At 41.3% G+C, this 24038-nt stretch overlaps 1 protein-coding gene across 2 annotated transcripts in view; it reads left to right on the top strand.

Annotated features, from left to right (window-relative positions):
- Positions 1-24038, top strand: part of RAD51B (RAD51 paralog B) — a 683675-nt gene that overhangs the window by 545773 nt on the left and 113864 nt on the right. For both annotated transcript variants that reach the window (XM_059373463.1, XM_059373464.1), the window contains exon 10: positions 17341-17419. In XM_059373463.1, coding sequence (XP_059229446.1) covers positions 17341-17419 — 79 coding nt within the window. The remainder of the gene's footprint in view (positions 1-17340; positions 17420-24038) is intronic.

Here is a 24038-nt window from a genome sequence, read left to right on the forward strand (position 1 = left end):
ATTCTTCAACAATACTTGAAAAATGAGTTACTGTATATTTATATCTAGTGTAAAATTTAGACACACTCACTGTAAAAATATTAAAAATACAATTATTAAACTGACAGGTCCCCAGTTACATGCTGACAACACCAAAGAGAGTTACTATAGAGTTCCAGCTCTCTTCCATCTTACTAAGCTTATTGCAAAGACTAGTTCAAACTAGATTTAGTTGAGGCCCTAAAGGAAAGGATGGGAATGATATTCTACTGTCTCTCTGTTACACTCTTAAACTCATTGGCAATCCTGTCTCGTGTTTCCTCCTTGTCTTCTGCCTTTTTTTTTTTTTTTTAAACTGGGGGAGAGCTTTAGGGAAATAGTAAGAATGCTGCATTAACAGAGGGAATTAATTTGACCATTCTCTGAAGAAAGAGTGTGCTGATTTCCCACTAGCAACAGTTTCTCCACCCATCAGAACAGAGCCAGGGATATGGTACATTACACAAACCAGTCCCACTTGACCAGCTGTTTTTGGATATGTCAAGCCCAGAGTTCAGCCTCTTTACATAGAAACATGTTGCCTTCCTTGAATCAATTCCTGCGAGACGAAAGAAAATCCCGTGTGGCCCAAGCATGATGTAACAGGGATGTGTGCTTCAGAATTCAAGACACACCCTCGGAGTTCCTGGCATCTTTTTACCATAATAATCACACACCCAGAACCTTATTTCTGTGACCTTTGTAGACCAGAGCTGCCTTACCTTGGCTGTCTTTCTGAGCAGGCCTGGACAAGAAGATCCTTCTCTGCTTCCTACAGGCCTGTGGATGGTTCTGGGAAGCCAGGCCTGCCTCATTGCATGTTCAGAGAGCTTAGTGTTTATATCAGGACAGCCCTCCCATGCGTCCCCCCCCCCCGGTCGTTTTTATACTCCTAATTTATGACAGAGAAAGGGAATAGGTCTTTGTCACTTGAAATTGTGTGTAACAGTGTTTGATTGCTTTGGTCAGAGCTAGATTGAAATTTCCAAATTTAGGTAACAGTGAAACCAGCTCGTACTTATTTGAAAGTTAAAATCAACAATACTTCCATTAGCTTGATTTTTTTAAGTTGAAAACAATGTTTAAGTATGATATTTGATGGCCATGAACTTACTCGGGATCCATCCAGTTCTTACTTCTTTCTGTAGCAACACCAAAAGGTAATATTAATAATTATTTGAATTTGAATCATTTGAAGTCTCAATTTACGGTGCTACAGCCTGTGGGTGAAATGATACATGAGCCTTAGACACACAAACACTCTCACGTGGACAGCAAAGACCAATAGATCATTGAGCTGACTGTCCTTCAAGAGAGGGCAAGTCACTAACTTTCCTGCATTCTTTTCCTGAGTTCTTCCTCCCACCCTACCATGGCCAAGAAAAGCTAACATTTCTTAGGTACTTATGAAGTACCACATTTTTCATTCTTTTCCTTCATCTCATTAATCTCTTCAATAAGCCCATTGATGGTGGTTTTATTGTGCTCAATTTAGAGATGAAGGAAGTGAAGCTTGGAGAAGTTGGGGTACCCAAAGTTATACAGCCAGTATGTGAAGGCCTGACGGACTAAATTCAAAGCACTTTACATTTTTTAATGATGATCATACTTGGCCCCAACACATATTTTTTAGCCTCCCAGGAGTATGATTTGAGGATAGTTAAAAATTATATTGTGCACCCTTGAGAGGAGCTCTTTCATATATATTGTACTTATATGCATGGTGTGTATGTGTGTGTGCGTGTGTGTGTGTGTTTTTAACTGACCATCAAATCTAATATTATGATGATGCCACCAAATCACTACCTGATTGGAGATAGAACTAAAGCTTTCAAAGACAGCTTCCTCTTTAATGTGGAGGTTTAACCCCTTATGTTTATTTCTACTCTTTCTCATGATCCATCTGAAATTATTTCAGTTTAATAATAATAAAAGATATTAATCCAAAGGGCAAAGACATTGAGAATTATTTTGAGATATCAGCAGATTTCAAAGAAGTATTGGAAGACAGGAAGTGATAGAATATTGACAAGGTAAAACAGAGGAAACAGCAAATCAAAGTGCCTTCAATGTAGTGTAACAATCAAACACAAGAGGTTTTCTCAGGACTTGGAAGTACCAGGTATCACAGAAGTAGAGATGATAACAGACTGGTTGGAAATTATATATAAAATAGTTGGACCCCCTTTGTCACCCTGGACAACCAGGTGATGAATCTCTCTGACCCATGTTAAAGGCCAAAATTTATCTTAAGAGAAAATGAATTTGAGAAATTTCAGGCTTGGGACTCCAAACAAAGCAGAGGATTTGGGGAGGCATGTGGCTAAAACAGGGGATTACACCTGCCAAATGGTGAATCTATCTCTGCCCTGCTTCTAGAATGTGGAAACTAGACAAGAGATTGGAGAACTCTTTTTTAAAATACCAGTCCACCTCTGAGAAGGCATCTCTGTGTATTAACATTGATCACTCTATAGTGGATCCCACAAATGTCCATATACATAGTAGTTCTAGTTTTATTTTTAGAATAAAATGTATTTCATATATAATTTAAATATGAATGAACAACCTAGGATAATTTGGAAATGCCTCCTACATCAAAGAGAGAATAAAACAAACATAAAAAAAAAGAAAAAAAATTCCATGAGGAATTAGAGCGAATGCAAAATTTAGAAGAAAAAAACCCCCATAAACTACATATTTAATCTCATAGAATTAAAGAATTGGCAAGATTAGGATGTGTTCAATTAGAAATAGAGGACAAGAAAGAAATCCTGGAAATTAAAAATATGATAGCCAACATAAATTCAGTTAAAGGGGTGGAAAATAATACCAAATGGTATTATTTGCTATTTCAAAGTGTGTATAAGCATTAAGTTCATTAAAAAGAAAACAAGTGTGCTTGGGTGGCTTAGTCGTTTAAGCATCTGACTCTAGATTTCGGCCCAGGTCATGATCTCAGAGTCTTGGGATCTGTCCCTCATCTGGCTCAGTGCTCAGTGGGAAGTCTGCTTGAGGATTCTCTCTCTCCCTCTCCCTCCATGCCTACCCCACTCACATGCTCTCTCTCAATTAAAAACCAACCAGTCATCTAAAACTGTGAAAATATTTAAAACAGAAAAAGAATAGGGGATGATAACAGATGAATATAGAATCAGGATGTTTAAAAATTTGCCTTGAGAGAGCCAATGTATAGATTGGCAGAGTATGACACTCCAAATGTCTGCACATCCACAAAGCAAGAAGTACATTGACAAAAGCTGTCAAAATCAACTTTTTTAGAACTCTGGAAATTAACTGTATCTTACAACAATTTGAGGAATATTTGTTCAAGAAAAGCAGAAGAATCCTTATAAGAACAACAACATTTGTGTCATTTTAACTTTCCCTAATCCTATCCTCCTCCTCCCCAGTTCTACAGTAATCTTGAAAGCCAACCATCTTTCAACTATGATAACTTTGTGAGCCAGCAGCCTAACAGTCACTGGGAGAGGCAGAACAGGTTTCCAGCTCCCCAAAAGCCCTAGCCAAGAGATTTGTCACCATTTGACCTGAGAGCTCATTGAAAGCTCCATTCTCAGGGCTTGACCTTTTTGACCTGCCTCAGAGCTTGGTTTGTGTGAACAGCTCTGCCCACAGGGAATTTGTTGAAAATGATCAGTGACAATTACTTACCATCATGACTGTTTAAGTTCCCATTACTAGGTAGGGCTAACAAGAGGCTGACAAGAAAAAGAAAAAAAATTTAAGAAAATAATTGGGGACTGAGATGTCCACAGGGGGCTTTGTAAATGTCCTACATACATTAGGGAACCTGGAAGACTACACAAATGCACAGGGCTTTGCTCATGCCCAGGAAGGACCTAAGAAGACCTTATGTTCTCACTTCTGGCTGAATTTAAGGCTCTGTATAAGCAAGAAGTAAAGGTTAAGGGTTTGAAACTGCTTGCTGGAGTGTTGAAGTCATACCTCAACAGACAAGAGAGACCCTTGGCAAAGGTGGAGAAACTTACTGGTCCAAGGCATTTAGGGAATCTTTTTAATCATTAGCTATTCAATTATTAGTCACTAGGTGATTTCACGTACCAAGGATCCTCAGTAAAATTAGTTGGCTGACTTCTTATCAGAAACCATAGAGGCCAGAAGGCAGCGGAATGACATTTAATTTGCTAAAGGAAAGACTGCCAACCAAGGATAGTATATCTAGCAAAACTATCCTTCAAAAATGAGGATAAAGTAAGATACTCTCAGAAGTACAAAATCTGAGAATTTGTCACTAGTATGCCTGACCTACAAGAGTATTTAAAAGAGCTCTTTAGGCTGAAATGAAAAGATATGAGGTTAAGTCAGATTCACATGAAAAAACAAAGAGCTTCAGTAAAAGTAAATACATAGGTAAATCTAAGAGACACTATGAGTGTATTTTTTTGCAGTTCCTTTCTTTCCCTATCTGATTTGAAAGACAACTGCATAAAGCAATAAATACCAAACTATGTTGATAACATGCATTAAGATATAATTTGTATAACAATAGTACAAAGGAAAGGAGGATAATGGAGCTATATTGAAGCAAAGCTTTTGTAAATAATTGAAATTAAAGTGTTACCAAATCTGAACTAAATTGTTTAAAGTTAAAATTTTAATAGCAATTCCCAGAGCAACAGATAAGAAAATAACTCAAAAGTTATATATATATATATATATATATATATATATATATACACAGAGCTTATATATATATATATATATATATATATAGTAAAAGAATTAAAATGGTATACTAGAAAAATATCTAACACAAAGAAGTCAGTAATGGAAGAATTTGAGGAACAAAAAACCATAAGATTTACAGAAAAATAGCAAAAGGGCAGACATATCCTACCTCATCAATAATTATATTAAAAGTAAATGAACTAAATATTCCAATCAAAAGCAGACAGTGATAAATATATATACAATATATGTATGTGTATGTATATGATCCAACCAAATCCTGTCTAGAAGAGACACACTTTTGAGTCAAAGGCACAAATTAGTTGGAAGGATGAACAAATACATACCATGCAAATGGCAATACTGTGATTTAGATGACCCAAATATATTTCTCCTTGCTCACAGATCCCAAAACTTTTGGCATTTCCTAAGGTATCGATAAGAGCAATGGAGCACCTTGTGTTATAATACTTAGTCTTTTGTCTTTAGTTCCTGAAAATGCTTCAGAGCCATAAAGGTGAAATAGTTGTCTTGTTATTCTTGACAATCCCTTCCACCACAAATGGGTTTATGTTAATGAAGGTGACTTTTGCAAACCACCTAAGGATGCTGTCTGGTTGCCTGGAAAGCCAACCATAAATAGGGGTTCTGAGCTTACACTTTCACATACTGATTACTAGAGAGGGGATAGGGGCTATAGGTTGAATCAATCACCAGTGGGCAGTAAGTTAATCATACCTACATAATGATGCTTCTACAAAATCCAAAGGGAGGTGGTTTAGATAGCTTCCACATTGGGGATCTAGAATGCTTTCACATGCCACCATGCCAGGCCCCAAGTTCCATGAAGACAGAGGTCCTCTGTTCAGGACCTTACCCCATACATCTTTTCATCTAGGTGTTAATTAGTATCCTTTAATATGCTTTATAATCAGTGATTAGTAAGTAAATGTGTTTTTCTGATTTCTGTGAGTCATTCTAGCAAATTAATTGAACCCAAAGACAAAGTCATGGGAACCCCTGACTTGTAGCCAGTCACTCAGAAGTATGGGTAATAACCTGAACTTGTGATTGGCATCCGAAGTTGGAGGGAGTCAATGGAACCTCTGAAATATGGCCAGTTTGTCAGAAGCACAGGCAACATGAGCTTGTGACCGGTATCTGAAGTGGAGGACAGTCTTTTAGGACTAAGTCCTTTACCTGTGGAATCTGATTCTGTCTCCAGGTAGATAGTGTCAGCATTGAGTTGAATTCTTGAATAGCCTATTGGTGTCTGAGAATAGCTTCTGGGTGTGGGGAAGTCTCAACATACGTACATTGAAACTGGCTTCAGGAACTCTTTTACAAACAGTAACCAAAAGAGAGCTGGTTACCAACATCAGACAAAATAGACTTTAAGACAAAAACTATTACTGGAGGGGCATCTGGGTGACTCAGTCAGTTAAGAGTCTGCCTTCAGCTCAGGCTGTGATCTCAGGGTCTTGAGATCAAGCCCCTCTTCTGGGCTCCCTGCTAAGTGGAGAGTCTGCTTCTCTCCCTCTGCTGCTCTCTCTGCTCATGCTCTCTCTCTCTCAAATAAATAAATAAAATCTTTTAAAAAATTATTACTCAAAGCAAAAAAGGACTCTCTTTTTAAAAAAGATTTTTTGATTGATTGATTGATTGATTGATTTAGAGAGTGCCGATGGGAGAGAGGCTGAGGGAGAGAGAGAATCTCCAGTAGACTCCATGTAAGAGTGGAGCCTGACACAGGGCTTAACCCCATGACCCTGAGATCATGACCTGAGCCAAAATCAAGAGTCAGACACTTAACCAACTGTGCCACCCAGGTGCCACAAAAAAAGGACATTTTAAAAGAATAAAAATGTGAATAAATCAGGAAGACATAACAATAGTAAACATATATGCATCTAACAACTGAACACCAAAATACATGAAGTAAAAACTGACAGAACTGAAGGGGAGTAATAGACAATTCAACAATAATACCTGGAGATTTATTACCCACTTTCAATAACAGAACTACGCAGAAGGTCAATAAGGAAAAAGAAGATCTGAGCAACACTATAAACCACCTAGACCTGATAGACATTTGTAGAACATTCTACTCAATAATGGCAGATACACATTCTTCTCAAGTGTACATGGAACATTCTCCTTGATATACCATATATCACACCATAAACTGAGCCCAAAGGAAACCATGTAAATGTCTTTAGTCACAGTGGAATACAATTAGTAATCAATAATAGAAGAAATGTGGCGAATTATCAAATGCTTGCAAGTTAAATGCATATTCACAGACACTCTTAAAGAAGCAATAAGTCAAAGAAAACACAATAAGGGAAATTAGGAAATGCTTTGAGAAAGTGAAAACAAAAATACAACACACCAAAACTTATGTGATACAGCTAAATCAGTGCTTAAAGAGAAATTTATAGGGGCACCTGGGTGGCTCAGTGGGTTAAAGCCTCTGCCTTCGGCTCAGGTCAGGATCCCGGGGTCCTGGGATCAAGTCCCGCATCGGGCTCTCTGCTCGGCGAGGAGCCTGCTTCCCCCTCTCTTTCTCTGCCTGCCTCTCTGCCTACTTGTGATCTCTGTCTGTCAAATAAATAAACAAAAAAATTTCTAAAAATAAAATAAAGAGAAATTTATAGTTTAAGTATCTATATTAAAAAAGAATTTTAGTGCATATAAATAATACCTCAGTAAAATTGATATTTAATATAGAAATAATGACCCATAATCTTTGATTATGTATGCTATCTATGTATGTGTAATCACTAAATTCTCTCTGATGTTAGTATAATTTGGGAAAAATCACTAACCCTTTCAAATCTTATGTGAAATTCACTGGAAAAAAAACGAACCTGACTTTAAAAATATATGAACAAATATTAAGCTTATAGTTAACTATATGCGTGCCAAAGTATTTAGGGGAAAGTGCACTGATATTTGTAATTGACTTTGAAATGCAACAACAACAAAAATAAAACATGGGCTGATAGATGGATGGATGGATAGATAAGTGCTAAAAACAAGTATAATAAAATTTTAATGGTAGAATCTACTTGATAGGTTTATGGATAGCCACTCTAAAATTCTTTCAACTTTTCTGTATGTTTGAAAATTTTCATAATAAAATGCTGGGAAAAAGTAATAAACTCAAAATGCCACTCTGACCCTGAAGAAATATTATCATAATTTACTAAGTTAATATCCTATTGGTCTGAGGAAATTAATGTTTTCTTTAGGGAGCTAGCTCTTTTAGTTTATATACGTTGGGGACCTGATGTATTATAGATAAACATTTTTAAATAATCGCCAGAGAGATGTTATGAAAGAGTATGGTAATACTCTATAGGGGAATAAGATCTTATAGCCTCAGGGCCAAAATTTCTAGGAGAATCTTCTGAGTCTAGAATTGTATTTCATTAGCAATTCAGATCAACTTAATTTCTGTCCCTAATTTCTGTGGGGAAAGTAGTGAAACAGGCCACATGTAGATCAATTACAAAGTTCATGCCTGCTCAAATATGGTTCATTTTTCCATCCTGTCATTTTCCAGTACTATATTACTTCTACAGATCTTACGTCCCTATTTTGAGAAGGCATTTTAGATGCCATGAAACTTATTCTCTACTCTCCCCTCATAATCTTGCAAAGCTGTTGGTACTAACACTTAAGCATTCCATGGAGAGTGATTTTCCAAGTGATGAAGCAGATTCTAATCAGTATACGATCCAGATGCGGACTGGGAGCTGGACCTCTGCCACCTTTCCCTTCAGCTCTCTTAACACAATGACTAGGGAATTCCTTTGAGGATCTCTGGGTATACTTCAAGCCCCCCTGGCCCTGTGGCCTTCTTCCAAGCACAGAGATCTTCCTGTCTGGAGCATTTCCGGCCCTTCTGTCCCTAGGCTTGGAGAGTTCAGCTCAACCTGGGGAAGAGACAGAAGACTTGAGGTTATCAAAAGCCTGCTGAATTATCTGAGGCAAGACTGACTGGCTTGTTTGCCTCCCTGGCTGTCTTCCTGGGCTTCAAAGCAGCTGAGAAAACAACCTTTTTCTAAGTCTTGGACAAGAAGGAAAATCCCTGGCATGAAGGATTTCTGTCGCAGACACTTGGCACAGCTAGAGGAAAGGTTTGTTTAGCTTAGCAATGGGTTTTATTAGCCCAGGCATCCAGTTGAAGTGAGATAATAGGGTCCCTGTTGAAGGACATTTCAGAGTCAGTAGGTTTCCTCCCTTGCTTCTCAGAAGGAGCCTTGCATGCAGACAAAAGTATCAGATGCATTCAACAAGGACATCACTGCTGAATTCATCAACAACCACATCATCTTGCTGATCACAGAGGAGACTGAGGCACGGTTAAATAAGTACCAAAATAGGAAATTGCGGATGGATGTAAAGTCATATTTCTCACCTATCTCAATTGCTTTTCAGCCCAGTTGTCTTGGCTCAACATATTACATTGTCTTTGCGCTCTAAATTTTATAGCAGAGAGCAGGGTTAGAAAGAAAACCAGACCTACCACCTGCTCCTACAGGAAGAATTTCTTCTGCTTATTCTTTTCCTCTGCCAGCTGGTTTTACTCTACCCTTCACCCCCAACCAGTATGAGATTTGGGGTAGTGTGTGGGAAGGGGAAGGAAATAGAGGAGAGGAAGGATTCATTAGCAGTGTTCAAGGAAGCCTGCCTGGCACAAGAATTAGAGAAGAGAAAGTGGAAGAATTGGTGCCAGATTATCCTCAGCACATGTCTGCTTATTCATGTCTACTTCCCTAGGCCATAAAGGCGAAACTCACTTTTTCCTAAAGTTGGGGCTGTATTGCAGGAACTCAGGTAAACTGCCAGCACCAGAACTCTATAAAAGCCAGCCTCCAGGATGGTCTATACCCAAGGTTTCTGACATCTTTGTGCCATCTGCTCCACGCTAGCCTTCCTGACCACCCATGAAGGAGAAGGCCAGAACTGGGTTGCTCCAGATGCTGGGATGATCACACCTACACTTCAGAGAGACATAGGCACTATCCCTAGAAGGTGTCACCATACTGGGGGAGGCTTGAGGTTCCTATGGCCAGCACTTTCTGTTTTATGGCTCCTTTTCCACTTTCTGAGCCTCTTAGAAGTGGGATCAGGCCAGGAAAAACATGTGATGCTATAGCAAGCTGAAACCAAAGACTTGACTTTGGACCTGCCCAAGCTGAGAATCTTGGCAGCGATAGACTGGGCAAGCTGCTCTTTCTGTGGCATCTTCTAAGTCTCCCAACTCTGAAGAGAGGTGCCTGCTATGTTCTCAAAGTGTGTGTGTGTCAGAGCTTCTGAGGGTCACCAGTTTGTGCATTTATTCACTCCTCCATTGTTGGGTTTTATAACTGAGCTTCTATTATGTATTTGGCACCATACTAGGGATTGGTGGGACTAGGAGAAGCAGCCATGATGTTGATGTTCTCTACCTTCAAATACATAGCATTGAGTCCAGGTGACATTAACTGTGAAACTGTGGAGAAGGCAGTAAGCACTATTAGAGAGGTGTAGATGAAGTGTGATGGGATTAGAGACAGATTACCTCAGGCTGGAGAAATTGGCATAAGCTTTCTGGGAGAGGTGGCATTTGTATGGGGTTCAAGGAATAGGTAGGATCTGGATATTCAGAAATGAAGGGCAGAAACAAGACTGCCAGTGTGGAAGCTTGCGAACATCCAAGGCAACTTGCATGGATGCCCTATCCAGTTCCCTTCTTTGTCTTCAATTGTAAAATATCCATGCTGCAGGGGAACAGTGCCCGTATTTGCTGTTATATATTCTACCTCATCTGATGTATTATCCCAGAGAAGTAGATTGATCTATGCATGACAGATTATCATGGTAGTTAACTACCATGGTAGTTAAAAGTATGCACTATAGGGATACCTGGGTGGCTCAGTTGGTTGGACGACTGCCTTCGGCTCAGGTCATGATCCTGGATTCCCGGGATCGAGTCCCACATCGGGCTCCCAGCTCCATGGGGAGTCTGCTTCTCTCTCTGACCTTCTCCTCGCTCATGCTCTCTCTCACTGTCTCTCTCTCAAATAAATAAATAAAATATTTTTTTTTTAAAAAGTATGCACTATAGAACCAGCTGGCTTGGGCTGGAATCTTGACTTCAGCACTTATAAGCCAACAACCTCAAAGGGTTGTTGCTTTCTTATCAACATCACCATCACCTCATCACCAACATCATTCTGCGGGAACCCCGGAAGGCTCCCTCACCCACCCCAATCCTGTAGGATTTTCTACCATTTTAGATCCATTGAGTAATGGATCTTTCAGCTCCTTCAAGAGTCTTATATTAAGATGCAAACACCAGAAAGGGTAATGCTGGAAGGTTTAAATCAGCTGTCACCTTAGAGCTAAAGAGAATCAGTTGACAATTTATTTGTTCAGAGCCAAATAGGCACCTGACAAGACATAAAAGAAGGAGAATAGAATCTATAAGGGAAAGCTACTGAGCTCCAAGGGCTGACTTCCCCTTCCACGTTTTATTTGGAATATCTAGGTCTTTGTGTTTTCACTTGTAAATTGTAAATTTCACACATATAGCACACAGATAAAGAACTGTGAGGAAGATACCCATCAATCATTTGTCCATTTTGTACATAGCACTGGATTGGGCCCTATAAAAGGGATAGCTGTGGGATCAAAGAACATGCTCCTGATCTTTGCAATTCCATCGAGAATTCAGAACATATACCTAAGAAATAAACTGAGGTCAAAATAGATAGCAGTCCTTTAAAAAATGAAAATGCACACATTGCAAATTGAATCTGCTTGGCCCAACAATAAATGTTTACTGATGAATAGATTGAATGAATGAATGAATGAGTGCTCAGGAATGAGGAACTCATAGAAGAATATCAACAGGGAGAAAAAGCCCACAGGCCTAAAGGCTTCTCTATATTGTCTATGTTCTGCCATCAGAATGTCAGCTCCATGAAAGCAAGGACCTTGTCTGTCCCAACCCCTGCTATATCTCCTGCCTCTAGAACAGTGCCTAGCACAAAGGAAAGTGCCCAGTAAATGTTTGTGGGTTGAATAAGTACATGTATAGATGGGTGGATGGTGTGAGTAATGGAAATTACATCCAGGGAGTAGTGGGACTTGGGACTTTGGAGGAACTTTAAATGTTCCTGTGAAGAATTTTAAAGTACTGATGAACACTTTCCTTGCAAGAATAGGTGAAGAGAGGAGAAAATATATTCATTAGAGTGTAAAGCCGTACTAGTCTGATATGAAGGAAACATTCAAGAAAAAACAATCTGGCTATTTGCAGGGGGGATAATAGCTCACAGTATCACACACCTGCCTTGTTGTGGCCCTGGGCTTTCTGATCCCCAAGGTCTGTACTCATTCTTGCCCAACTACATATTTCTGTGAATCCTCAGAGGATTCTAAAACCAACTTCACACATTGCATACAGGGTTGAGTATGATAAAAATTTTTCACTAGGGCCCTAGAGTTTTATGAAGCAGCCAGACCCTCCCCATAAGTCATTATTGAAGAAGGTGGGATGATACTTGACAACAGCACAAGTCAGACAATGATTAGAACATCCCAGATTTATGGGCTGACTGAACATCTGAAATAGAACAGGCCAAATTATCTACCATGGAGGATAGTTTGCTTTAGAAAAGGATAATTTGTAGTTTGAAAAAGCAGAGAGGCACAAGGGCATGGGATATTCATTCAAGTCTTCAAAAGGGAAGACTCACTTTTGGCAAGCATCACTTTTTCTCTGAAATCTGTTAGGCTAGAAAGCGATTTACACTTCCCCTCTCTACTATGTAACACTACAGAATCTTCAGATCAGAAAACTCATATGAAAAAAAGAAAGAAAGCCCATAAATAAAAGCAATATACACCTTCACTCCAGACCTCTTAACATCATATTTGCATTGAAGTATTTGTGGTCATGGCTTGCTTTGCGTGTTTAACCACTTGATAGTTCTTCTCCAGTTGTTCTCTTATTTGTTGGTTTCCCCTTTGGAATTTAGGCTCTAGTCCAAACATATTGCCTCCAGTATGGTTTGCTGAATGAGAAGAAAAGGACCACCACTTCTCTTGTTCCGGATGATACAACCTGAGACCGCACTAGATTTTTGTGAACCACATCCCACAACCAACTCACACTGAACTATAGTTAACTAGCATTCCTAATCCATTTTCTGAACGCTGAATCTCATGTCCCCCATTCTGCAACCAGTAGTGGTAGTGGGCCTTCTGTCCTCAAGGACAAGGCCTTACATATGTTTTGATAAAATTTCATTCTTAAATATTTGTTCCAACCTTTTAACTAAAGTGACATTTGTTCAAAACAAATCCAATATAACAACTTTTTTTTTTTTTTTTTTTACTTATTTTATTTACTTGAGAGAGAGAGAGAGAGAGAGAGAGCATACAAGCATGAGTGGGGGCAGTGGGTGAGGTGAGACAGAGGGAGAGGGAGAGCAGTCAATACACAGGCCTCTATCCCAGACACTAGAATCAGGACCTGAGCCAAAGGCAGATGCTTAACCCACTGGGCCACCCAGGCACCCCTAAACTTTCTGTCTTCTGTTACCGTATTCAGCATCCCATCAATGGGTTTAATTACATGATCTACAAGTCCAAATGCCATCTTTTTAAGTAAAGTCTTCTCTTAGTACTCTATTTAAAATTGACCCTTTTCTCTGACCTAATATACTTTCTATATTCTTTCTCTGCTTTTTTTTTTCCACGCCACAGCATGTATAATGATCTAATATGCCACATACTCTATCTATTCATTTTGTTTATTACCTTTTCCTTCCTTTAGGCTATAAGCTGCATTACGGTGGCTATTTTTGTCAGTTCTGTTCCCTGGTGGATCCCATGTTTGTTGTATGGATGTGGTTGAATACATTAGTGTCCTTATTCGGGTCAGTAAGAATGTTGAACATTGACAAGACCAAGGCTAGAATCCAGTACATTCTACGAGAGGTTGCTCTCGATCTTATTGTCACTTACAAATCCTCTTAATGATATTAGCATCCAGCCCAACCGTCTTCACTTTATCCAGAAGGATATTAAGAATTTGTTACATTTTTTTGCTGAAAATTAGGTACTACATGTTGGTGGTAGCTCTCTCCTCCATTAATCTGGAAGTTCTTTCCAAAGCAAGGAAGTGGGATTCATCTGACGTAACTGATCACTTCTTCTTTCTAACTGCATATAAATCATCCTTTTTTTTTTTTTTTAGATTTTTATTTATTTATTTGTCAGAGAGAGAGAGAGAGTGAGCACAGGCAGATAGAGTGGCAGGCAGAGGCAGAGGGAGAGGCAGGCTCCCTGCCGAGCAAGGAGCCTGATGTGAGACTCGATCCCAGGACACCGGGATCATGACCCGAGCCGAAGGCAGCTGCTTAACCAACTGAGCCAACCAGGTGTCCCATAAATCATCCTTTTGATTATCCATTTTAAACCTTGCCCAGGATAAACAGGACATTAATCAATGACCTGCCCAAATCCTGTGATTCCCTGGAAGGGAGCTCCTTCCCTGTGTGAGGTCCCTCCAGGTGAGCATGTGCTCGCTGAGAGCAAAAGCATTCAAATGATGGAGGTAGCACCACCGAGCTGGAGGCTTAGGCTTAGATCCCGTTTGTTGTGTTGAACTGGAATATCACATCCTCTGTTTTCCTGAGTCCTGGATTTTACAGTCTATCCAATAAAAATGGTAATATAATTTTCAAAAATATAATATGCTACTTTATTGATTATGATATATTTATAGCCTTTTGGTTTCATGTCCAGTTGCTTCATGCAGACAGTAAAGATCTGAGGTTTTGGATATGTTTAGCTTATTTCTATTGCTCTTTGATCTAAAGGATTTATATTTCTTTTCTCCATTTCCTTTTTTCCCATTTTTTGTGACACAGCTGTGGTTGAGGCCCTTGTCATCTCATCCCTGAGTTATCACAGTAGCTTTCTAATTGGCTCCAGGACTCCTGTCTCTGGCTTCTTCATCTTAGATTCTTCAGTCAGGCTAATTTCCTAGAACCCAGCTGCTCAAAATGTGTCTATGGAGCACAACATCAGCATCTTCCAGGAGCTTGCTAGAAATGCAGCTTCTCAGGCACCACTCAAAACCTACTGAATGAGATACTGCATGTCAACAGGACCTGTAGGTGATTCACACTCACATTGAAGTTCAAGAAGCACTAGCCTCTCTTTCTCCTACCAAGGGGGCATCTGTAAACTTCACATTGAACCATCCCTAAACTATCTCTGTCAGAAAGGTTCCGTCTAATTTTCAGGGGAGATGTTTTTGACATGAAGATGCAAATGCCCACCTATACCATCTACTCACTGGTTCTGAGGATGACGAGCAAGTTTATCTAGAGCACTTTGGAACAATAGTAAAAATTATTGAGATTTAACTTGAATTGAATCCTTCTGGTTAAAGTAGAGTATTTTTGTTTTTGTTGAGTGAAAATCAAGGGAAGCACTTGGGAAACATCTGCAATGAGTTGTTTGGAAATGTTTTTGTTAGTTTGACTCCATGACAGGAGTTTTATGTATTTGATTTAATCCTCACCATAATCCCATTTAGGTAGGTGTTTTCATCCCCATTGTACATGAGAGAAAATGGAGAATCCAAAAGATTAGGTTGTGCAGAGCCACAGTATTGGTTAGAATTCAGGCTATGTATACCATAGTAGCAAAAACATTGGGAATTCAGCGATTCAGACAAGTGGCTCTATCTTGAGATGGGCAGGTGACCACAGGTGGGAAGCACAGATGCTTCTCCCATGTGGTTCATCATCTCCCAGGATGTCCACCTCCATGGGGTAGAAGCTGGTCCCTCCCTGCCCTTGGGAAGAGGGAAAGTGGGGAGCACATAATTATTTAATGAAAGCATAAGTTTTCAAAATATTGGAAGTGCTACCTGTCACTTATACTCATGGTCTGTTAGTTAAAGCGTGATCACATGGCCACACCCAGTTGCAAAAGAGGCAAAGAAATATTGAAACCTGGGGAGTTAATTAACTAAAAAGAAGAAAGGAGAGTGGCTATGAGGGCCTTGCCATAGGTACCGAGCTGATTAGTGGAAGAGCCAAGATTCAAACTCTATGACTACAACCCATGATCTTTCCACCACATTATACCACCATTTCTCATAGTTGATAGTAAATGTTTGTTGAACTGAGATAAATTGAGATATTACATGTAAGCCTTTTGGTTATTTGAAAGTACTTCTTCCTTCTCTCTTGCCCCCCGATTACCTAAGTGGCTGTGTGCTAAACTTTCACTATCTTTGATGATGTTACTTTGTAAAGCAGGAAACTGACTTTCCTCCTCCTTCAAGAGAACTGTTATAATAAAATAAGCCGCCAGTTCTGTGGAACCATATGAAGGATTGTAATAGTTGTTAATGATAATCATTTTTTAATGACCAAATGACTATCCCCTTCTTTTCTTTTTTTTTTTTTTTTTAAGATTTTATTTATTTATGTGAGAGAGAGACAGTAAGAGAGAGCATGAGAGGAGAGAAGGTCAGAGGGAGAAGCAGACTCCCTGTGGAGCTGGGAGCCGCATGTGGGACTCGATCCCGGGATTCCGGGATCATGACCTGAGCCAAAGGCAGTTGCCCAACCAATTGAGCCACCCAGGTGCCCGACTATCCCTTTTAAAATAGGTATTTTGTTAGGAGAATGCCACTGCTCAAAATATTTTTTGATATTTTGTGTTGGCTGGTGTATCAGTCAACTATCCCTGCAATGATGGTTCATGACAACCACACCAAAGTCTCAGAGGCATACAGTAATAAGCATTTAACTAATGGTTACGTGGGTCTTCTGGAGGTCAGCTCTTTAGACTGGGGCTGGCTGGCCAGCATTGCTCCAGGTGTCTCTCAGCCTCCTTCTGAGAGAGCAGGTTAACATGGATAGGTTTTTCTCTGGCAGCGGAAGCATATGAGCAAGTGAAGATATGGGAGGTTTCTTGAAGCCCACACAAAGAACCTATTAGGAGAGCCAGTTACATGGCTAAAACCATGGTCCAGGACCATGGGAAACAGCTACACCTTAAGTAAGAGGAAATGTGGTCATGTGGCAAACAGTATAAATACAGACTTGGTGAAGAGTTGGGGCCAACAAAGCAAATTATCATAGCTTTGCTTTTATGGAGTTGTTTTGAATATTTATAATGAGGGTTAATCTTTGAGGGTAGCTTTGAATTTCTTTTTAGCAAAATACCTAAATTTATAAATAAGATTAGCAAATCATCTAGGTTTATCTTTGGGCAGAAAGGTAGCCGTTTAAGTATGTGACTTAAAAATAATGAGACATTTCCAGAAGAACCGGCTCAAGAATACGACGTTCAGTGGCAGAATAGTTGGGATCAATGTATAGCTTTCCAAAATGATGAACTAATTGAAGGAATAACACTCATTTGGTTCAATAATTCAAAAAATTATTTATTTTTTCAAATAAACTTTATGGCTTGTAGTCACATGTTCCCACCTAGTCTGAAGATGGGAAGGGGAGGGAATAGAGGTTTATCTCTGATATCCCCTTTGACTAACCCTGGGAAAATATGCTTTATGTGCAGATTCTCATCGCCAAGTCCCCTCTGGCTCCCTTCACCTCATTTGCCTACACCATCGAGAAGGAAGGCCTGGTTCTTCAAGGTAAGATCCTTGAATTAAGCCATTTCTTTAAGCTGATTATGCTCAGGACTGCCTATCGCTGGTGATAATTACTATGCTCCTGATAGAAACTACTTCAGGACAGAATCAAAGGCCAAGATGAATTTGCCAATGATATTTATCCTAACGAGATAAAAGAGATTGGCAATTGTAGCAAGAACTTAACAGTGGGTGGAGGTAGGCCTGGGGGAGAACTGCAGAATTTCCTGACAGAGTGCGACAAAGAATGAGAGGGTTAAAGCACCCATCTAGGAGCTGCCAACCCCGAGACCTCTTCGCAGATCCTATGGAGTAAGGAAGCGGGCGGTAGTCCTCTAACACCAGTGTGGAGGACCTGCAAAACCATCGGGTCTGGCTGCCTGTGGGGCTCTTCGTCATGGCTCCACGAGCACTTCTTCCTCAGCCTCTTTCTCGTTACTCCATTTCTGGTCTCTTTAGCTAGTCCCAACTAGGGGCCAGGCCCTGCTGACCTGCTCTGGTGGCTTGGGCCTGGGACTCAGAAGAAGTAGAGTTCTGACTCATGGCAGAGTGCCCCCCCCCAGCCACAACCTGGAACTCTCCGATCTATGGGGTGGTTCTCGATGCTGGATCTTCTGGCAATTGCAGAAAATAATGACATGACACCACCAAACTGAGCGCACAGGGCCAGATGTCCAAAGCTGCTTTCTAGGTTGAAAACAGTCCACACCAAAGGGCTCGGATGCACATCTGTCCCCCACTGTCAGGCAAGAGGCCCTCCCCACAGAATGCACCGTGAACATCTGGCCCGAACCCCAGGGGAGGATGCTGGCATTGCTGTCGATGGGAGGAATAGCTGCCCTTTAGGATTTTGTAAGTTGAGTACTTTCCCCAGGTTTTTGAAACAGGGCGAGTCCTTACAGTATTCCCAGGGAGACACATTGCACTGCAAAGATGTAGCAGGGATTTTGTGGGGCAGGCTAGAGGGTTCATGCTTTGGGCTGAGGAGCAGGCTGCAGCCTTCCCTTTCCTTCCCCTTCTAAAACCTCTGCTTCTTAATGAACCCGGAAAGCAGCTTGTTTGTTTGGTGCAGCTGAGCCCCACAGCAGGGACTCAGGTCCAGGGAAACTTGGGGTAAGAACTACTGACCTTTGGCTCTTAGCCTTTGACTTATGCTATCCAAGTTCCTTGGTAAATATTTTTTTTACAATTGCAAATATTGTTTTCTGACAAAGAAGCAGAGATTTTAAGACCAGATTAAGCAAAGCAAACAGCAGGCCCCTTTGTTACATACTCTCTAAGGGTGTATAACTAATAAGCCATCAGAAAGCTGAACTTTATTTACCCAGGACACACTGTGGCTTTTGGCTCTTCATTTTCAGAGGCTTTTCTAAAAGATTAGCAATCGACTAAGTAGCAAATTTAGATGGAGATCTCCAGAAATTCTACGGAAGATTACAAGGCAATTTCAGGAGGCAAAGAAGCAGTTCTGCCCAGATGGCTTGTACTGAGAGCCTTGATACACTGCCTCTATCTTGATCACTGGGCCTTTGGGTAAATAACATTTCTAAGCCTGACCTAATCTGGATAACTTTTCGGATAGTATTTGTGAGCACAAATTTCACAGAGTTGCCTCTCTGACACTCATTGGTAAGATCGTGATTTGGACAGGAAATAGGAATTACGGTGAGAAAGTGGAGGCTAGAAATAAAATGAATTGGTAGAGGTTAAATACCTGCAAAGACTATCAGAAAAAGCCAGAAAACAAAGAAGGTGGATTACTAAAGGAGGCTGCCCTATAGCTGTGTGTTCAGGAACAAGAAATTCAGGAAATGTCTGATGATGCAGGAACCCCAAGCAGGATATAAAAAAATGTCTGGGAGGCCACAGTGCCTCACCTGGAAGCTTTTTCTCAACCGCACTGCTCCAGCTACCCTTCCCACTCTAAGGTTTTCTGAGGCAGCGGAACCTTTCAGCCCCTAGCAGGAATGCCACAAATACGGACCTCTGGGCTCTCCCTCCCCAATAGCCTTGTGCTCCCAAGATTCTGGGAAAACAAAAAGGACCTCTGAACCTGAGAGAAATGGAGATCCCTCCTTTAGTGGAGAGACCCTGTGGATTTCTGTTCCAAGCTCTGGTGTGATCTTGAGAAAAATCTCTGTCCCCCTAGTTTTGTCAGCATGAAAACAACAAGGTCAACCTTGATTCAGCACTTTGCAAACTGTGTTGCAACCCATTGGTGGGTCATGAAATGAAATTCATGAGTCACAACCAGAATTTTAAAAAATGAAATAGAAGACAATAGAAAATAACAGATGACGTCACACGTATTGCCCTATTCCATGAAATGTCCCTTGTGTGACTGTGTGTGTGCATTATGAGTTTGTGTATATGCAGTGCAAAGTGTTCTTACTTGGACTGTAGGTGACCTCTAAAGGCGTTAACCCTTCAGCTTATCTGATTCTCCTAGGAGATGGCATACTTCTCATGGCTTAGCTCAGTAGAGTTGTACCTAGAGATCTCCACACACCAGAACATAAAAGCTTATTCCACCCCCCACTCCTACCAGATGACTAAGCTTAAAAAAAAAAAAAACAAAGCAAAACAAAACAAACAAACAAACAAACAAACAAAAAAACTCACCTGCACGAATTCCCCAGGTGTAATGCAAACAAACCTTTGATTCCTGGGTGGTAACCTTGGAAAGATAACAAGCAGCCAAGGCCAAGAGGCTTTCCTTGTGTAAGGGGTTGCTCTGGCACCATAGCCCCAAGTTGGTATGGAGATTGGTTGGTACCTAGTGCTGGGGAATTGGGGGAGGGGGGCAGGCAATGCAATCCCTGTCTGAGGGGCAGAGAGACTGAGAGGAGAAGGGCTGGAAAGGTGAGGGCAGCTCCTTTGATACCAATAAAAAAAGAGACTGCCAGCCCAGCCCCTTGGGGCTGGACAGTCAGTCTTTGTAATGGAGCCAGCCTGGAGTGGTGGGAAGAAACAATTCCTACAGGCTTCCCTTTTTTCAGGGGGTTAGTGAATGTGGGAATGACCCCAAGGTGCCTTTTATCCCCTGAGCAAGTCCAAGACTCCTGTGGGCCTGCTGACCAGGAGGTTATAATACCTGAAGTGCTCCCGTGTGTATAAGCATAGGGTGGGAATAAAAGGTGAGGCCAAAATTCGATTTCCCGGCTCCACAGGCCATTCCCCTTACCAGTTCTCAAGGATTAGGATGCTAAGAAGAGCCAGCAACTGGGGGCCTTAGACCCTTCCTGCCCCTTTGTTCCCTGGGATGGGAGGAACAATACATCGGCAGGCCAGAGAGAGGGAGGGGCCTGGTTAGAGATTTCTCAGGCTGGTTTTTGAAATACTTGAAGGAGCCGGGTCCGTGCTATTGTTGTCGTAAAATAGAAAGCGGAACTATTCTCCCTTTGCTAAAAGAAAAAAAAAAAAGAAAGAAAGAAAAGAAAGAAAAGAAAAAGTAAAAGAAAACCCACCCTCACGGCATTTTCAGCAGCCGCCAGCTCAGGCCATTTCCATGGTAATGATGTACTCTTTGCGTCTTTGTCTGTCCTGCACTTGTTGAGGTCCTGGCTGGTGGTTGGGCTCAACACCCTGGAAATATTTGGCCCCAAAGGAGTGGAAGCCACCAGCTTCCTGATGGTTCAGACTCTGAGAGGGGCCAGGTCCCGGCAGAGGGAGAGACAGCCCTTTTGTGCAACTGAGGTGGCAAATGTGAGGGTGTAGGGGTGCCTCCCATAAATCCTTTTCTCCTTTTGTCCCCAGAGTTCCCCCCATGAAAGACTCAGTACCCACGGGGTAGAAAAGCTGAGAGTTTGGCCGGCTCAGAGTGAGGCTAAGGGGTGCAGAAACCTAGGGGAGAGGGAAAAGCAGAGCTGGCTTTGGGAATCAGCCTTAATGGGGTGGGCCCGCAAAACCTCATGGCAGCAGAAAGGAAGAGAGCATTTATAGTGAACTCCAACTTGACCCACATTCTGCTCTGGTCGCGTTCTTTGTTTCCCCCAACAAGCCCCAAATGTTGTGCCCGGCAGAATACAGCTGGGACCTCTGGACCTCTGTGTCAAGCCAGAAATAAAGATTAAGATTGTGTAATTGAAAACAGCCAGGCCGTGTTGCTGATGCTGTCTGTGGGAGACCTCCGGAAAACCTGAGGCCAGGCTCTCCCAGAGCAGGCCTAGCCTTCATCCTGGCCTCATGGCAGTGGAGGCCGGTTGACTTGGTGGGGAAGCCGGGCTGGCCAGGGAGAGTCAGCAGATGCTCCTCCTCAATCACCTTCCTTTCTCCTACTCTCTGAATGGCTCTGGGTATCTAGGCAGCATTTGAAGAACAAAAGCCAGGTTGTTAAGGACAGAAGATAATGGCTTAGTTTCTTGGTAGGGTAGAGTGGTGGTTTTTTTTTTTTTTTTTTTTTAAGATTTTATTTATTTATTTGACAGAGAGAAATCACAAGTAGATGGAGAGGCAGGCAGAGAGAGAGAGAGAGGGGGAAGCAGGCTCCCTGCCGAGCAGAGAGCCCGATGCAGGACTCGATCCCAGGACCCTGAGATCATGACCTGAGCCGAAAGCAGCAGCTTAACCCACTGAGCCACCCAGGCGCCCCAGAGTGGTGGTTTTTAATGTTGTTTTTTAAAAAATTAAAATTAGGTATGACAGGATGCATTTGGATTTTGGTGCTGTCCTCTGCTAGTTCAAGGCTAAATGAGCAGCATAAACCTTGGGACGGGGCTGGGGAAGCTCAGGGGAGCCCAGGGCACCCTGAGAAGTGTCCAGAGAAGGCCCTGCAAATGAAGCTAGTTTCCTGTTTTTTCAATCACCTAACATAGGGAATCGGAAGAAACCAGAAAACAAGGAAACAATGATTGTTCTTAAGAGCTGGAAAACTATGCACCTCATCTTTCTTGTAAAATCAAGAATGGTTGTTTGAGCACCTTTTGAAGCTCATTGGAAGAGGCATCAATCTCCTCTATTTGTTCTCTTGTCACAAAGTTGGGTTAAATTCTTCCACCCCATTTTCTGAGTCATTGAGCCAACTGGATGATTTATTGAAAAATTCTTTGCCCCCAAATGCCACCATCTAATTTCATCAGATTTCAGTTGGAATTAGTAACCCATCTAAATGTTTTCTGCCTGGTGGACTCAAAGTGACCCAGAAGGTTCTCGATCCATTTCCATCCAGGGATGGAGGTCTGCTTGATCAATACAACCCACACACCTGGCATAGCCTGACAGTCCTGTGGGAGCCTGGGCAGAGAGCCCTGGGATTCAGTGGAGCACAGAAAGTGAGCTCCTCTCCCAGAGGTCACAGAGAAGAGGGCGGAGCAGGTCTGTCACGTTGTCCCTCCGCTGCCAGGTGCCCCTGCAGCCTCAGAAAGCTGGGGCAGGCCAAGGCATTGTCCTCTGTAGCTCTGCCTGCCTCTCAGGGAGGAGATTCCCAGGGAAGATGAGGAAGGATGCCCCTCTGCCAGTTCTTTCCCCTTTTTGGACATTTACTTCACATTCCCTCTCTCCATGACATCTCCTCACACCAGCCCTCTGCTTTGTTTACTTCTTTTACTCTGGCTATCAGTTTCAAAGAGAGATTTTGTTTTCAGTGTGGAAAAAAAAATTAAATACAGAACAGGACAGAAACTGATAAAACCCATGACTTGAACACCCAGAATTAGCAAATGTTCAAATTTTGTTACATTTGCTTCAGATTATTTTTTTTATTATAGGAATGAAATTTGACAAAACAAAAAACTCCCAGTCCATCCCTTCCCTGTCTTGCACTCTTCCACAAAAGTAAAAACTCTCCTGGATTTGATATACATCCTTCTCCTCATGCTGAAGAACTTTTCTACATGTATGTGAATCCACACATAATATAATGATTTGCTTTGAGTGCATTCCAAGTTTGCATAAATGGTGTATTGTACACATCATTCCACAACTCGCTTTTGTCACTTCACGTTGTGTTTTTGCAATTTATCCACTCTGATACACACAGATGATGGTTCTTTCACTTTAATGAGGCAACCATGTTCATTGTATGAATGTACCACATTATCCATTCCCCCATTGATGGAAATTTCAATCATTTGTTAACTTAAGTGAATTCTGTTGCACATGCCACTTGGTGGGCTGGTGTGAGTATTTTTCTGGTATATAGAAAAAGTGGAACGACTGGTCAGAGGGATGCATGTTCTAATCTTTCCATATATTCCCAAGTTGCTTTCCAAGGATGTTTACCAATTTAAACTTCCTCTGGTTGTAGTGGACCATTTCTACACAGCTGTGTGTAATTCTGAGTTTGTTGTCATGTTTCCATGGTCAGTCTTCTTTGTATTCTTTATGGATGACTCTTATCTCTGCCATTGGGGTGTAATCCTTCCATAGTCTCTAGAGGGATCTTCTGCACAACCCATGTGCTTTATGCATATACTTAGATGATTGGTTGAGAAAAATTACCTTAATTCCTCCCAAAGTTAGCTATATACACTTCTAAGAATGAGAGATTTTAGTTTTTTCCATCACCCTTATTTTCAGGTCAGCAGTCTGAGTTCCAGAAAGGCAAAGTTGTGTTCACTGCCTCCAAATTATGTTTGTAGCCCTTTTTAGGTACTTAGAACTCCCAAGATTTTACTAAAGCAGA

Source organism: Mustela nigripes, chromosome 13 (assembly GCF_022355385.1).
Source record: "Mustela nigripes isolate SB6536 chromosome 13, MUSNIG.SB6536, whole genome shotgun sequence".
Taxonomy (NCBI): domain Eukaryota; kingdom Metazoa; phylum Chordata; class Mammalia; order Carnivora; family Mustelidae; genus Mustela; species Mustela nigripes.